Source organism: Pelodiscus sinensis, chromosome 1, assembly GCF_049634645.1.
Source record: "Pelodiscus sinensis isolate JC-2024 chromosome 1, ASM4963464v1, whole genome shotgun sequence".
Taxonomy (NCBI): domain Eukaryota; kingdom Metazoa; phylum Chordata; order Testudines; family Trionychidae; genus Pelodiscus; species Pelodiscus sinensis.
The window spans coordinates 90015259-90033042 of record NC_134711.1 but is presented as its reverse complement, the minus strand read 5'-3'; the positions used below and the strand labels follow the sequence as shown (position 1 = coordinate 90033042).

At 50.3% G+C, this 17784-nt stretch overlaps 1 protein-coding gene across 5 annotated transcripts in view; it reads left to right on the top strand.

The window, feature by feature from the left end:
* Window positions 1-17784, top strand: part of SGSM3 (small G protein signaling modulator 3) — a 56117-nt gene that overhangs the window by 29473 nt on the left and 8860 nt on the right. For all 5 annotated transcript variants that reach the window (XM_075913324.1, XM_075913316.1, XM_075913307.1 and 2 more), the window contains 5 exons: window positions 8565-8792; window positions 9494-9548; window positions 14154-14281; window positions 14576-14731; window positions 17580-17634. In XM_075913324.1, the coding sequence (XP_075769439.1) occupies window positions 8565-8792; window positions 9494-9548; window positions 14154-14281; window positions 14576-14731; window positions 17580-17634 (622 nt within the window). The remainder of the gene's footprint in view (window positions 1-8564; window positions 8793-9493; window positions 9549-14153; window positions 14282-14575; window positions 14732-17579; window positions 17635-17784) is intronic.

Below are 17784 nucleotides of genomic sequence, written 5' to 3'. Positions count from 1 at the left end.
TCTAGTTATTTAAAAAAAAAAAATTCTCATTGCGGCTTGCTGCTTTTCCCCAACCCGGGCTTCAAACGCTGCGAGTCATGTCGAGATGCCATGCCTGCTTCCGATGGGCACTCCAACTGTATTAAGTGCCTTGGGGAGGCACACCAGACTCAGAAGTACCTGCACTGCTCCAAACTAACGGCGAGGGCGCGCCGAGACCGAGCCAATAAGCTAAAGACTCTCTTATACGAGAAGTCCCTCTGTCCCTCCTCAGAGGACTCTCCTACGCTATCTAGATCACCTCAACTAAGTAAGGGTATGGAGAAAAATCAACCCCCTACCCACTCTTCTTCCACGACCTCTAAAACCGGTCTCTCTCCGACTCCATCCCTATCCTCAGCACTGTCAGCGTTACGGGTTAGCACCGAGGATAGGCCGGGAACCTCCGGCACGTCACAGCTTAAGACGCCAGCACCGCAGAAAAGAGCTCATCCAGAGCCAAGGCAAAAATCAGCGGCACCAACCGCTTCGGCACTGACGGCGCTATCGAAAAAGTGCATGGCACCGAAGCATGCCAAAACAGCACCATCCTCGGCACCGAAAAAGGCCCGTGCCGACAAATCACCTTCGAGCGCTCCGGTGCTGGAACAAGCCTCGGCACCATCCTCCCCCCCCACCCCACCCCCCGCTGGCGGCGCCGCTACCACCGAAACCGCATCGCCCCGCACCGTCTCAAAGGCGTGAGCAGTACCGATCCCCAGTGCGGAGCCACACCTCCTCGGCACCGCCGTCCCCAGGTTCCTCTATCCACTCGGTGAGATCTTGGCGCTCCTCGGCAGCTTCTCGCTCAGTCAGTGACATCGGCACCGAACCAAGGAGCAGATTCTCATCGCAATACTCTAGCCCGGCACATAGACCTCCATCCCGGCAGCCGCCTACAGTTCAGTGTGCATACCCTCCCCCTCCGCATCCATGGTATGCGCAACAGTATGCTTACCCACCCCCGCCATATGCCACTCAATGGCAACCCTGGGAGCCACGTCCAAAGAAGAGTCACCACCGACCCTCTTCCACTATTTCCAGGCCATCTCCTCCCTCGCCTCCTGCCACTGTATCTGCCACTGAGCCGAATTCTCCAGCCCCCTCAGACACGCATGACTCTCTCTCTGAAGGAGAGACCAGATCTCCTCTACACAATTCCTCCTCCTCCCCAGACGAAGTGGTTGCTATCGAACCCACCGTCGGGAGATGACATGAAAAAATTTCAGGAATTGTTTAAAAGAGATAGCTCCAAGAGGTGCAGGTCAAACAATATCGCCTTCTTCGTACGCTTCAGCCTCCAACAGCTTCTAGAATTGCTATCCCCATGGATGAGGCTATTATGGACCCAGCCGACAATATCTGGCAGACCCCAGCATCTGTCACTCCAAGAAATAAGAGAGCAGACCGTAAATACTTTATCGCTCCAAAAAATATGGACTTCCTTTTTACCCACCCACCTCCGAACTCCCTAATAGTGGATTTGGTACGTCACAAGGGTAAACAGCCTAATCTAAGAATAACCCCACAGGACAGAGACCACAAGAAAGTGGACATTATGGACGAAAGGTTTACTCTTCATCCACATTACTCCTCGGCTGCGAACTATACTACCATGCTTGTGGACTATGACCATGCTAATTATTCTAAGCTCCAGGATCTCCTCCAACACCTTCTGGAGCATAAACGGTCAGTCCTGCTCAATATTATGCAGGAGGGCCACACCATCTCCCACACAGCCTTGCAGTCCGCTATGGACGTGGCTGACACCGCAGCTCGAATTACGGCCTCGGCGATAGTGCTCCGCAGAATTTCCTGGTTACAAGCATCTGGGGTACCTAGGGATCTACAACAAAAGATTGAGGACTTACCCTTTGATCGAACCAACCTTTTCGCAGCTAAGACTGACGAGGTGTTGCATTCTATGAAGGACTCTCATACTACTCTCAGGACCCTCAGAATGTATACTCTTCCATTCAAGAGAACTAGGTACCAGCCTTACCAACACCTGAGAGAGCCGTTCAGGCAACAACTCAAGTATGATTTCCGCAAACAAAGATCTCAGCGCCGTAGACCACAGCAACAACAACAGCATGTCGCATCCCATCCACCATTGAGCAAGCATCAGGTTTGAAAGTCAGGTCGAGAGCCAGGAAGCCAATCCACTGACACTTCCGTCCGATATCCTTCAGTTCCACCACCCCGTCCGGGCCTTTTTCCACCAGTGGTCCCTCATCACTTCGGACAAACGGGTCTTGGATCTGATTCAATCTGGTTACATTATCCCCTTTACCTCCGTTCCTCCCACCCACTCTTCTACTCTGTCCCTCTTCAGGGACCCTGCTCACGAAACCGTCCTCCTACAGGAGATTTCACATCTTCTTCAGCTGGGCGCAGTTGAACACGTACCACCACAATTCCGGGGCTAGGGTTTCTACTCAACCTACTTCCTAACCCAGAAGAAGACGGGAGGATGGCGACCCATCTTAGACCTCAGGCGCCTCAACAAATACATCGCATATCACCGTTTCAAGATGGTCACCCTATCAACTATCATTCCCGCGCTTGATCAACACGATTGGCTTTTGGCTCTCGACCTTCAAGATGCCTATTTCCACATTACAATTCATCCTGCTCACAGACACTTCTTACAATTTATGGTAGGCACCCAACACTACCAATACAGGGTGCTCCCGTTTGGCCTGTCCACGGCCCCAGGGTGTTCTAGCGGTCGTAATGGCCTCTCTTCGACACCAAGGCATCATAATATTCCTGTATTTGGACGATTGCCTCATAAAAGGTGCGTCTTTCGATGAGACGAAGGCCATGACAGATACCACAATAGCCCTTCTACTCAGCCTCGAGTTTCACATAAATTACGCAAAATCCACTCTACGCCCAACGCAGAGGCTGGAATTCATAGGCGCGCTCATCAACACAGTCACAGCAAGGGCTACTCTTCCCGAGCACAGGTTCGCAACTATATGCGACTTTATCTGATCAGTACAAGCGGTGCCGACTGTCATGGTCCGCCACTGCCTCAAAATCCTTGGGCACATGGCCTCCACGACCTTTGTCGTCAGCCTGGCCAGACTCCACATGAGACCTCTCCAGTCCTGGCTTGCGACGGTTTACACGCCTTCCAGAGACCAACTTTCCAAGTCCGTCGCCATTCCACCACGCATCATCAACTCCCTACTCTGGTGGACAATTCCTCAAAACATGCTACATGGCGTTCCTTTCCAACCTGCCCACCTTCCACTCTCACAGTTATAACAGATGCCTCACTCATGGGATGGGGAGCCCACTTGAGGCGCATCACAGCCCAAGGCAAATGGTCATTTATGGAGCAGACTTTCCGTATCAACCGCCTCGAGTTACGGGCGGTCAGATATGCATGCCAATATTTCACTCCGTACATAGCTCACAAGTCCATTACCATCATGACGGACAGTACCACCTGCATGTACTACATCAACTGTCAGGGTGGCGCTCAATCCCTTTCCCTGTGTTCGGAAGCTATCAAGCTCTGGAACTGGTGCCTATCACACGGGGTCACCCCCTTTGGCTGTTTACCTTCCTGGGATACTCAGCGTCACAGCAGATGCTCTAAGCCGTACGTTTATGGACCAGCACGAATGGGAAATCGACAGACGCATCCTCACTCCGCTCTTCCTTTATTGGGGCCAACTGGAGGTGGACCTCTTTGCCACAAAGAACAACCGAAAATGCCACCTCTACTGCTCCAGGGGAGCCCTGGGGAAATGTTCCCTCGGAGACGCCTTTTCCATCACATGGGATGCCTCTCTCCTGTATGCCTTTCCCCCCTTCCCGCTCCTACACAAAGTCCTCAACAAGATCAGAACGGACCAGGCACTAGTCATTCTAATGGCACCTGTGTGGCCCAGACAAACATGGGAACTAGGACAAATAACAAAGGATGAATATAGGCAAGCAACACGGGAATGCAGGGGCAAGATTAGAAAGGCAAAGGCACAAAATGAGCTCAAACTAGCTACAGGCATAAAGGGAAACAAGAAGACCTTTTATAAATACATTAAAAGCAAGAGGAAGACCAAGGACAGGGTAGGACCACTGCTCAGTGAGGAGGGAGAAGCAGTAACAGGAAACTTGGAAATGGCGGAGATGCTCAATGACTTCTTTGTTTCGGTCTTCACCGAGAAGTCTGGAGGTGTGCCTAACGTAGTGAATACAAGCAGAGAGAGGGTAAGTTTAGAAGATAGGATACACAAAGAACAAGTTAAAAATCGCTTAGGAAAGTTAGATGTCAGCAAGTCACCAGGTCCTGATGAAATGCATCCCAGGATACTCAAGGAGCTGATAAAGGAGGTATCTGAGCCTTTAGCTATGATCTTTGAAAACTCATGGCAGACAGGGGAGATTCCAGAAGACTGGAAAAGGGCAAATATTGTGCCCATCTATAAAAAGGGGAATAAGAACAACCCAGGAAACTACAGACCGGTCAGTTTAACGTCTGTCCCAGGGAAGATAATGGAGCAGGTAATTAAGGAAATCATATGCAAACACTTGGAAGGTAATAAAGTGATAGGGAATAGCCAGCATGGGTTTGTGAAGAACAAGTCATGCCAAACTAATCTGATAGCTTTCTTTGATAGGATAACGAGCCTTGTGGATAAGGGAGAAGTGGTGGATGTCATATACCTAGACTTTAGTAAGGCATTTGATACGGTCTCGCATGATATTCTTATTGATAAACTAGGCAAATATAACTTAGATAGGGCCACGATAAGGTGGGTGCATAATTGGCTGGATAACCGTAGTCAGAGAATTGTTGTTAACAGTGCTAAATCCTGCTGGAAAGGGATAACAAGTGGAGTTCCGCAAGGGTCTGTTTTGGGACCCATACTGTTCAATATCTTCATCAATGATGTAGATATTGGGATACAGAGTACGCTTATTAAGTTTGCAGATGATACCAAACTGGGTGGAGTTGCAACTTCTTTGGAGGATAGGGACATAATTCAAAATTACCTTAGCAAGTTAGAGAAATGGTCAGAGGTAAACAGGATGAGGTTTACTAAAGAGAAATGCAAAGTGCTCAACTTAGGAAGGAACAATCAGTTCCATACATACAAGATGGGAAGCGACTGTCTAGGAAGGAGCATGGCGGAAAGGGATCTAGGGGTCATAGTGGACCACAAGTTGAATATGAGTCGTCAGTGTGATGCTGTTGCAAAAAAAGCAAATATGATTCTAGGTTGTATCAACAGGTGTGTTGTAAGCAAAACTCGTGAAGTCATTCTGCCGCTCTACTCTGCACTAGTTAGGCCTCAGCTGGAGTACTGTGTCCAGTTCTGGGTGCCACATTTCAAGAAAGATGTGGAGAAATTGGAAAGGGTACAGAGAAGAGTGACAAGAATGATTAAAGTTCTAGAGAACATGACCTATGAAGCCTGGCTTCATGAACTGGGCTTGTTTAGTTTGGAAAAAAGAAGATTAAGGGGGGACATGATAGCGGTTTTCAAATTTCTAAAAGAGTGTCACAAGGAGGAAGGAGAAAATTTGTTCCTCTTGGTTTCTGAGGACAGGACAAGGAGTAATGGGCTTAAAGTGCAGCAAGGGAGGTTTAGATTGGACATTAGGAAAAAATTCCTAACTGTCAGGGTGGCCAAATATTGGAATAAATTGCCAAGGGAGGTGGTGGAATCTCCCTCTCTGGAGATATTTAAGAACAGGTTAGATAGACATCTGTCAGGGATGGTGTAGACGGAGCTTGGTCCTGCCTTGAGGGTGGGGGGCTGGACTCGATGACCTCTTGAGGTCCCTTCCAGTCCTATGATTCTATATGGTAATCTTACCTCCTCAAGATGGCGGTGACGGACCCATATCCCTTTCATCGCCATCACAACCTCCTCTTGCAGAACCATGGTCAGACTCTTCATCCAGACGTTCTCAAGCTCCATCTCCATGCCTGGCTTCTTCATGGCTCCAGGATGCCGAGACTGCCTGCTCGGAACAAGGGAAGGACATTCTAATTAATAGTAGAAGACGTTCCACCAGGAAAACCTACCTGTACAAATGGACTCGATTCTCTCACTGGCATGCTCAAACCCACGCAAGCCCACCACACCTCGCTCCTTTACCTACTTTACTGGACTACTTACTATCTCTAAAATAGTCCGGCCTAGCACTTAGCACTGTGGTCACCAACAGGTCGATCGATCTCGAGGCGTCCTGTCCACGGCCCCCCCCCCCCCCCCCCGCCCCATTTCCCTCCCACTCCCGAGAAGCCCGAATACCTACCTCAAGTGAAAATGGAGGTAGTGTAGGCTTCCCCGGGGATGGACAGAAGTCCCGCAGCTTGGTGCCACTTCCGGTGATTCCGGAAGTAGCGCTAGCTGCTCTGCCGGGTGTACTGCGGGAGGGAGCATCGCACGGGAGGGGTGAGTCAGCCCCGGGGGAGGCACGCACGGGGTTTCCCTGCGCCGGGGGGGTCGGCCCCGGGGCAGGCGCGCGCGGGATTTTCCTGCGCTGGGGGCTTCCCTGCGCAGGGCTGGCCCCGGGGCAGACGTGCGCACGCGGGGCTTCCCTGCACCACGGGTGGGTCGGCCCCAGGGTAGGCACGTGCTGGTTTCCTTCTGGGGGCAGGGGAATCCTGGGAGGAGGCAGATACAGGGGACTCTCTGCCTCCCCAGCCACCTCAGCCCCCACTCTCCAGCCACAGAACTCTGTCCCCACTCTCCTGTCCCCGGCCACAGAACTCTGTCCCTATTCCTGTCCCCACTGGCACCCTGTCTCCACTGGCACTCTGTCCCCTACTGCAGAACTCTGCCCTCTGCCCTCCCAGCACCCTGTTCCCTCTCCCCTGCCCCCAGCCACAGAACTCTGTCCCCACAAAATGTATAATTATAAATGCTTCATTTTAGATTTAAATAGCATGAATAAAAAACAGACCATTTATTTCATAACTGTAAACGTGATTTTAATTTTATACATCGCATAATTTAAAAATAAACTGTTTATCAGAGTGTGTAAGTAAGGGCTGGGAATAGCAAATGATGGACAGGAGGAGAATAGAGAGGGCGGGGCTTCAAGGAAGGGGCGGGACAGTAGATCTTCGCCTGTTCTGAGATTTAAAAAGTGATCTTGGGTGTAAAAAGGTTGGAGACCACTGACTTAGCAGTATCAAGGTCCACGCTGCCACCATAGCGGCCTTTCACTATTTCATGGATGGCGCTTCTTTTCTCGCTGACCCACTGGCTAAACGCTTCTTTAAGGGACTGCAGAATACCTTTCCTCCTGTCTGTCCACCAGTCCCCATTTGGGACTTAAACCACGTTCTAAAGAGCTTGACAAAACCGCCATTCGAACCTATAGCCACTTGCTCCTGGTCTCATTTGTCTATGAAAGTAGCCTTCCTCGTCGCCATTACCTCTAGCAGGAGGGTGAGTGAGCTTGCGGCCTTGATGGCCGACCCTCCATACATTGTATTTACAAAGGACAGGGTGATACTCTGACCCCCACCCTAAATTCCTCCCTAAAGTACCCTCCCCCTTCTATGTGAATGAACCCATACACTTACCTGCCTTCTTTCCGAAGCCTCACGCTGACCCAATCCGGACTGCATGGCACACTCTTGACGTCCGACGAGCTCTGGCGTTCTACGTTGATCGCACGAAGCCGTGGCGAGCCTCACCTAGACTCTTTCTCTCTTATGCTGAAAGATCTAAGGGGAAAGCAGTCTCATCTCAAAGAATTTCTAAATGGATTACATCCTGCATTCGAACTTGTTACACTCTGTATGGCAAGCACTTACCTGGAACTATCACAGCTCATTCCACCAGGGCGGTAGCTGCCACGACTGCCTTCCTTCGTAACGTTCCACTGCAAGACATTTGCAACACTGCTACCTGGTCATCTGACCACTCCTTTGCGCAACATTACGCTCTTTCCGCCTCCATAGCATCCTCTATGGCAGTGGGACAGGCTGTGTTAACCACAGTTACTACTACACGGCTCCAAACCCACTTCCACGAGCCAACAACTGCTGTGTAGTCACCCACAGTGGAGCACCCACAGGGACCACTCGAAGGAGAAGAAGTTACTCACCTTGTGCAGTAATGGTGGTTCTTCGAGATGTGTCCCCGTGGGTGCTCCATTACCCTCCCTCCTTCCCCTACTTGAAGCCTTATACTCTGGCGGGTAGAGAAGGAATGGAGGAGCCGCGCACGCAGGCACCCTTCAATTCCAACAACATTAGAGGGAGCCACAGTGCTGGCGCCTGCGCGGAGCAGCAGAAATGGCTAGAAAAGTCTCCAGTTGCCGGCGCGAGGACACACCAGCACCCACAGGGACGCATCTCGAAGAACCACCGTTACCGCACAAGCTAACTTCTTCTGTCTACTGACCACGCAGCTTGGACTTTTTCTTAGAGAATTTAGTTGCTCCTGGGTTAAATTTCATGATCAGACTGTGCTCTGAGGTGTGAGTGGGGCTTTATCAGTTCTAGTATCTCTGACATACTCAGTGTATTGTGTGTGCATGGTTTCTCCCCTTTCCCACAGGAAGATGAGCTAATCCAGTCAGAGAACTCTGCCTCCATCTTCAACACTCTCTCGGACATCCCGTCTCAGATTGAGGATGCAGAGGTGCTGCTGCGAGAGGCTATGCGCATTGCTGGCTCACTGACAGATATGGCGGTGGAGACCCAGCGCCGTAAGCACCTGGCTTACCTCATTGCTGACCAAGGGCAGCTGCTCAACTCCAGTACTGCGGTCAATAATCTATCCAAGGTGGGTGCATGGAGCCCTGCCTATCTGGCTGGTAGGGACTGCTGATCCCCTTCATGACCTTGCCTTCTGGCTAGTTGGCAATCTATCCCTATCTGTTAGCATGGGCCACCCTGCCCTAGTGGGCTTTGGCTCCATGGTAAACTTCCCTTCTCTCACCAACCTAGGGAGGAGTGAGTGCTAGGACTGTGCTGGGAATGTGATCAGCTTCTACTGTTCTCACTGCCAGGAGGCCATGCCAACAAACCTCCCACGCCTGGCAGAATGAGCCCATGTGATAGGGATCTCGGCAATTGGATAAGCACTAAATCCTGCCTTTAGCTCTCTATGTAGAATGAATGAATGTTCTGATGCAGTAGCTCTAGTGGGTCATTTCCTGTTCGCCCCTTCATCAGCCAGCACATGGCTGTTCTTGTTCTTTGTCCAGTCCTGTCCTGAGTGTCCCTGGTGGTGTGATAGAGCCTACTGTCAGAAATGAATCATGTGGGTCCTCTTGCTCCAAGGGGTTTGGTCACTGTCTCTTCTGTTTGGGACCACTCCAAACAGTTCCCCTGTCTTCTTGCTGTGTACACCCCTCGTAAATTTGCTGATGGTTGCTGTCTCCCCCTACCCTACTCTAGATCCTGTCCATCGATGTAAACACGTTTAGTTCTTCTAATGTCTCCTTATGAGTCCACTATGTCTCACTCTTCCTCCCCCTTCAGATTGTGCGGCGCAGGACACAGCGCAGGAAATCTGGCATCACCTCGCTGCTTTTCGGTGAGGACAAACAAATGTCTTGCATGTTGTAATAGTGCTGTCAGGGGTGTGTGTGTAAAATAATCTACTGGCAGAGGAATGGTTGGGCCTGGAGAAGAGGAACAGGTGAACATTCCTTTGGCAACAAGAGGAGGCAAAGCAAGAAAAGAGATTAACGGGAGGGGAGGAAAAGAGTTTAAACTTTCTGAGTGTTCACTCCCAAAAGCTGAAGGAAGAAGCAGACCTTTCTCGATTGCCTCAGGAAGGAGCATGCTTTGCTCTTTAGCCCTTAACCTTCTTTCTGCAAATCAAATCACACCCTGCCCCAATATGAATACATTTAGGACAGATGTGTCCAAAGTCCCTCCTTTTTTCTGCTCTGAACACTTCCTTAATGTACCATTAAGAAAACCATTGCATAATGTATGAACTTAAAAATACATATCTTCTAGGGCAGCAGAAATTGACTTCCCTCATAAGAAATAGATCCGCCAGAAAGTACCATATTTTATACTGAGACAGATTTTCTTTGTCTCGGAAGTTAGGGAAAAACTAGGCATGGCGTTTGTAGGGCCAAAGTGTATTTCCCCTTTTGTTAATTTCTTGAAAGTTTCCATTTTTTCTCTTGGCTCATCATGTCTCCAAAATGACCTGGCTGAGAATCTCTGAACTCTGGTTGTATTGGCCTTGAACATTTTATTGGCCTTGAACATTTTCGGTGAGGTTAATGGGAAACTAATATTGCATTAAAAAAATTACAGTGAAGGATGTTAAGATTGCAAAGTTAAGCACTGAATGGTTAGGAAATGCTAGAAAGAATATTACGTGTGCAACTTAAATCAGGCCCCCTTGTGCACAGTGATATCCCAGTGCTCCTAGGCAGAGGAACAGACATGGGGGCTCTGTGCACTGCTCATGCCCCAAGCACTGGCTCCACAGCTCCCTCTGGCTGGGAACCACAGAGTCACCTAGATGTGCCTCCATGTAGGAGCAGCAGAGACGTATCCCCGCTTGCGGGGAGCTTCCTGAGGTAAGCACCGCCTGGATGCGGTACCCTAAAAGCCATCCTGTGCCCCAACCCAGAGACTGCTCCTGCACTCCTTATTTCTGCAACCCCCCCCCCCCCCACCAGAGCCCACACTCCCTCTCACACTTCTTCCGATTATCTCTTAGTTAACCAGAATATTTGACTAAACAGCCCCTCCGTCCCAGTATGGCAGATAACAAAGCTTTTGCTATATTTTGTTTTCTCCTCTTTGGTTAGTGTGTGATCCCAGACCTTATTTTCTGTACGCTATTTAAACCCTGCTCTGAAGTCAGGTATTAATTTACTTATGGGCTTCTCTCTGGCATTGATCACTTAAGTATCTGAGTGCTCTAATGAATTTATCTCCACAGTACCCCTGTGAGAGGAGTCAGTGTTCTCTTTTTACAGACGGAGAACTCAGGCACAAAGACATTAATGACAAAACTATCCACTAACTGGGAGCCCACTTTGAGATGTACAATAGTCTGTGTCTTCAGAGTGCTCAGCTCCTACTGACTCCAGGTGCAGTTGTGAGCACTTAGCACTACTGCAGCTCAGGCCAAGTGTCTCAGGTGAGGCACCCAGAAAAGGAGGAACACACAGCTAATGAAAATTATTAAGGATGGGTTACACAAAGGCACGTAGGTTCCAGTTCTGGCTCAACTCAATGCGCAAAACTCCTGCTGAATCTCATGGGTGCGCAAACTCAGCTCCTGCATTTTCAGAGTAAAAGTTCCCTTGGAGCCTATGTTCCTTTATCTGGGCACGTGCGCTGCTGTCTCCTGTCAAGCATCTGGATGCCTATCTCATGCCTCGGCGGCAGAGCGATTTGTGAACTGGGAGGATAGACATTCAGCCACCTAAATTACGTACCAGGCCACATCCAGTAGGCATGCTCAGAAGCCACCTTACCAGATCAGGTCCTATTCAAAATAAGGGGGGAGCGTGGTGATGGTGCTGCCAGTGCTCACCTTGTAACTTACAGTGCAGTGGTTAGAGCACTTGCCTGGGAGGCAGGAGATCCAAGTTCAAATTCTCCCTCCCTGCCAGAGCAGGTGAAAGGAGGCACCTGTTCAAATCCTATTTCTCAGGAGAGCCCTTTCACCACTTAGAGGGCAATCTGATGTGGGCTCCCTCTGTCTCTCCTGTTGAAATTGTTTCAGTTTGGAAAACTAATGAAAGAGTGGCTGGTGCAGGAAAACTGTCCCCTCGGCCTCCCATCTCGCAGGGAAAGCACTGAACTACATTCTCTCTCTCACTGGCTGCTGAGTTTAGGCATTGCTGCCTCCTCAGTGTGTTCACATGCACCTTTCCTTTGGCATCTCCCACTGGCTAGCTTGAGTGGCTTCCCATTTAGCGTGCTCATTTGTGTGGATCACATTCATCAGAGCCCATCTGTCTCAATTCATTGTGTCTGGAGCCCAGGCCCCTGTCTTGGCTTGGCGAGTATCAAGTGCTGTTCCTGTGATTCTGTAGCATGTAAGTTAAATGCTGTGACACTTAGCACTGTAATGCCCAAGTCCCTTCATGGATCCCACCCTGAATGACTTGTTCTGTATCACATAGGAATTCTGCGTTACAGGCAAGGGAAGAATTCAGTTCCCTAGAGCAGCATTTAAATTGCCTAGCTCTCAAGTCTTTTCCCTGCAGTTCCTCACCTCTTTCACTGTGCACAGTGATCTCAACAAATGAGGCAGGAAACTAAGGATAGCAGCATCCATTCAGTGCACAGCCCAGATGAATTTCCAGAGCACTGTGTCTATTCAATGCACTGAATAGAGTGATGATCTTGTGGAAATAAGAGTAATGATCATGAGATTAAAAACTGTATCATGATGTATGTGCATGGGGGGGAGGGCAAATTACAGTTGCACAGGTAACCTTAATTCTGGCATTTCCTATCTTGAGTGCTTGATTTCGCAACATAGCTCTCTTGTAATGTAATTTTCTGGTTTTGTGGGGATTTTTTTAAAGCAAACTGACAAACCAGAAATGTGTTCTCATGGAATCGTATTTGCACCCACATGATTCTTCAGCAGTGTTAGAATCTTTTGGTGCACCAGACAGACTTCAGTCACCTGAGCTAACAGTACCTGATAGCTGTAGTAGGCTGTTATCCTCTGTTTGAGGCAGCATGAAGGGTGTACTAGGTGCATATTTTTCCAGTGGCTTTCACAGCTGTTTTCTCACATCAGAGAAATGTTGAGACTTGGGCCTCCTGGATTCTAGTCCACGTTCTGACATGAGTGAAATCTAGTGACTACAGGCCCGTCTTCCCCAATCACAGTTCCCTTCCCCACCCCCAGTTCCTAATACCTGTCCCATCACCCTCAAGTCCAGCTCCTCTTTCCTTTGTGCTCTAGTCAGTCTGCAGCCTTCCCTTTGTGGTCTGGATGCCACCAGGGGGAGCATTGAGAACACACAACAGACAAGCTCCCTGTGATTGGAGCCACAGTGGCCACCAGCAGCTAGGAGTCCTGTTTAGTTCTAGCATCCCAGGAGTAGGAGTGCAAAGTAGAGAGATTCTCTGGAGAATTTAGCTAACAAGTTCTAACATGTCTCAGCTGTGTGCGTGTGAACTGAGACTTTCAGGGAGTCATTACTTAGCCAAATTGAGTACATTTTCATAGGGATAGCAAGAAACATCCCTGTCACAAGGGCAGCCCCTTGCCAAATTTCAAATCCCTGCTCCAAAGTGGGGAGGGTGACCCAGCTTCTCAACAAAATTGACATATGAATTTTTTTTATATGAACAAAATGTATTTTCTCCTGGGCTCTTAGAAATGGCTGAAAAATTCCCCCCCAAAAATTCAGCCTGAGGCAGATGCGTGGCATGTGGAAAATTTCAGCCTGATTAAACGGGTAAAGTTTAGCAAAGTTATAGGCAACTGAAAACAAGGTTGTGTGACATTCCTGCTATAAGACCTTACTCTAGGCATTGCTACCTGCACTGCCGCTAGGGCTGTAGGTGGGGTGTGCACATGTTCCCACATTAAGACAGGCAGGGAAATGGTTAACAAGGGCTTGTTTAGAACCTGCTCCTGCTCCCTTGGAGTCAGCAGGAGTTTTAACAGTGACTTGGATGGGAGCAGGGCCAGACCCTTTGTGCAGTAGTATACAGAGAGTGTCATGGAAGGGCCCTGAGGGCCAAAGAAAGTGCCTTCCCAGGAAGCACATAGACAGCAAGGAGGAGCTGAGCTGCTGGCCCTCTTCAGATGGGCTCATACAGCTTATGAGCATCCCTGTCAGCTGACAATGGTCTGTTTTCTAGTGGCTCCTACTGGCCTCCTGTTTATTGGAAGGGGAAGGGGAAGGAGGAGGCTGAGTCTAGCCCCAATCATGGTCCCCTGTGTGCTCAGCATTAGTATGACAGGATGCAGTATTTTGTTTCTCACCCTCATGTTATATCACCCCCTTTCCTGTGAGCCATGTGCGGGGCCAGATGTTCAGGTGAGCCCTGAGCACTGGTTACCATCTGGGCAGAAAGAGCAGTTATAATTGTCATTTCTCAGGCTGAGGGAGGGGACAGCTTTCTTTTTATTCTAGCACTGGATTTTGTCTTTCCTTTCTCTTCACCCTGGACTATTCCTCCTTCCCAGGTGAGGATGATTTAGAGGCACTGAAGGCAAAGAACATCAAGCAGACAGAACTGGTAGCTGACCTTCGTGAGGCGATTCTGCAGGTGGCACGGCACTTCCAGTGCGTGGATCCAAAGAACTGCAGCATTGTGAGTGGGGGTGCACTGCACATGGCTAAATTTGAGTCCCTTATGCTGCAGGGCTATGGCCAGGTACCCCTACTTGCAGGGAGAGCTGCCATGGGTGGGATCTGTGTGTGGCACATGGCCTGTCCCAGGTGAAATAGGGGAGCCATGCTTGATCCTGGAGCTAGCAGAGCTAATCTGCCTGCCAGGGGAGAGGGGGAGAGCTGTACTGACCTGGGGGGAGCACCCTGACACATCTAATCACCTGTGAGTCACCCTCTCATTGCTCCTCTGTGCTTCTCTGCTGCACCAACCCAGGACTTGACTCCAGATTACACCATGGAGAGCCACCAGCGGGACCATGAAAACTACGTGGCATGTTCCCAGAACCGCCGGCGCCGAGCCAAAGCGCTGCTGGACTTTGAGCGCCATGACGACGATGAGTTGGGCTTCCGCAAGAATGACATCATCACAGTATGAGGGTTGGGGAGGGGAACCCTTGGTGTGACGCAGCCTTTCTGCTCCTATTCAGAGAGTGCATGTTACAGGCACCCACTTCAAGCCACCATGTGGGGCGAGTGTTTCATCTCCCTTAGAGCCTCCTCTCTGCTGGAACTGGTTAGTGGGTCACCCTAGCTGTCAGTCCCCACTCCCCCAAGAGTGACAGCAGATAAGATTTGAACTCTGATCACGGTTAGCTCAGTGCTTTGTGCCAACAGGGCACTGGCCAGCCCAACCATCACCTCAGTGCATCCAATAGCATGGAAAACTTGGCTCTACCTCCTTGTGGCCCAGAGTGGGCGAGGGAAGAAGGGAGGGAAAACCCACTGTCTATCACAGTGCTAGAATTTGCTGCTCTGAATAGCTGTCAGGTGTGGGGTGTGCTGTGTTGGCAGCCTTGCCCTGCACCCGCATTGTGGGAAGAACCAGCTTTTTACACCGTGGACTGGGAGGCCCATAGAACCACCACTGGGGAAACAAAGGGGAGGACGACATTGGCACAGCAGAGGGTCATCATTTAACTCAGTGGTCACCAACCAGCAGATCGGGATCTACTGGTAGATCTTGGAGCCTCTGACAGATGATCCTGACTGGTTTGGCCAGGAAGCTATCAAGCACAGCACTTCAGTTGCCCCTCCACCCACTGCACTGCTGCTCCTGTCCTCTACATTGGAGTTGCCCCCCTGCTTGCTGTGGGAGGGAGTAGAGGGGGACGCTGATGTCAGGGTGTCCTGTACCCTATCTCCACACAGAAGGGGATAGAGAGGGCTTGGCAATTCAAATGTGTCACACTCTCACATTGTGTGTGTGTTTGTTCATTCTCACAAACACCAACTGTCCTTCACTCCTCTCCTGACCCAACACATATGTGGGCGGCTGTTGTTACTTTTTTTACTGCCTGCAAAGTGTGTTAGTTTTGGTTTTGGACTGGCCTGTGCATTTCATAATTTTAATTTCTCTTATGCTTAAATTTAATTATTTAAGTTGTGAGTTCTAAAATGCAACTCCCAGGGATCAGTGATGGGGAGCTGTGGCCTGTAGAAGCTGTGGGCTTCATGCCTGTAGATGAGGGGCAGCACATGGTGCCATGGAGCCACATGCCAGCTGCTTTCAGGAGTGGTGCTGGGCCAGGGCAGGAGTAAGCCTGCCCTAACCTCACTGCTCCACCATCCGGAAGCCGTCTCAGTTAAATGGTGCCCAGCCAGATGCTGCATCCTGAACCCTTGTCCTAGCCCTGAACCCAGCGTTTTGCCCCAGACGTGAGTCCCCCTGCACCCAAACTCCTTCCAAAGCTTGCACTCTGAAACCCGCCTGGATCCCAAGCCCCCACTCTGGGCTAAGCCTGGAGCCCCTCCCACACGCCAAACCCCTTGGCCCAAGACCAGAGCCCCCTGAGAAAGGCAGAGCAGAGGGTCGCCACATGCTGTCCTTGCCTGCAGACAGCACTCCTGCAGCTCCCATTGATCAATAATGGGGAACCTCAGCCAGTAGAAGTTGTGGGTTCATTGCCTGTAGATGGGGGGCAGCACATGGTGCCATGGAGCCATTGCTGTACATGCCAGTTGCTTTCAGGAGTGGTGCAGAGCCAGGGCAGAAGTAAGCCGGCCTTAATCGCACTGCTCCAGAAGGTGTCTCAGTTAAATGGTGCCCAGCCAGAGCCTGCTTCCTGAATCCCTGTCCCAGCCCTGAACCTCCTCCTACACCCAACCTCCTGCCCCGGACGCGAGTCCCCCTGCACCCAAAGTCCTTCCCAAAGCTTGCACCCTGAAAGCCCTCCTGGACCCCAGTGCCTCACCCTGCACCCCAACCCTTTACCCCAGCCTGGTGAAAGTGCATGAGAATGGGGGAGGAAGAGGGATGGAGTGAGCCAGGGTGAGGCCTCGGAGAAGGGGTGGGAAGGAAATGGGGCAAGTGTATTTGGGTTTGAGGTAGATCTTACATTGCACTTACATTGAAAAAGTGATCTTGTGTTCAAAAAGGTTGGAGACCGCTGCTTTAACTTCTGTCCTCCCAGCCTTCCGAATGCCTTTGCCTTGTTCCCAGGGTGCCTGGGTCACGCATGCTAACCCAGAGCAGCCCTTTATCCCCATCTAGTGGCTATACCACATAAAGCCATGGCTTCAGCTGCTGATCTAGTGCAGTAGTTCTCAACCAGGAGTCCAGGGCCTCCTGGGCTGGGGGCCGAGAGTAGGTTTCAGGGGGTCTGCCAAGCATGACTGGCATTAAACTTGCTAGGGCTCAAAGCAAAAAGCTAAAGTTCCACCATTTGGGTCTCAAGCCAGAGCAACTTAGTTTTGTGTTGCTCTCTACAGTTTGGGGCCCCAGGCATCTGCCTTCTTTGAAAACTCCTAACACCAGCCCTGGCCTTTATATGCAACAAAACAGTTGTGGAGTTTTTATAGCGGGGGTGGGCTCAGAAAGAAAAAGGTTGAGAACCCCTGATTCAGTGGATGTGGTCCTATAACTGAGATGGTAGAGACTTGTGCTTTTAAATTCAGGGGTCCAGGTTCAGTCCCCACAAAGAACCCGGCTATGGGAACTGTTACTGATATCTGGGCAGCTGTAATGAAAGTTGGTCAGTGACTTGAATTTCATTCAGTTCCCCATCACTCTCTGGTGGTTGAGAAGAAAGTGGTTCCTTACTCCACCTCACTCGCTCAGAGGTGACACGATTTCCATGGCAATGCATCCTGCCTTCCAGCAGGCCTGGAGCTAGAAAGAGAAAGCCCGATGCTGCGCTAGTGCCAACCCCATTATGCCCCCTTGTGAGTCAGTATTTGTCCCTCTTGTAAATCGTCATCTCTCCTCTTTGTTCTTTCAGATCATATCCCAGAAGGATGAGCACTGTTGGGTGGGGGAGCTGAATGGACTGAGGGGTGAGAACAGACAAGGCCAGTGTATGGGGGTGGGCACTGATGGGGAATGCTGGATGGGGGCCACTAGATATGGGGAGTGGAGTTGCTAATATTCCACAGATGCTGCTGTCCTCAGCGATAGCTCTGGCATCTCTGCCCTCCCTCAGGAAG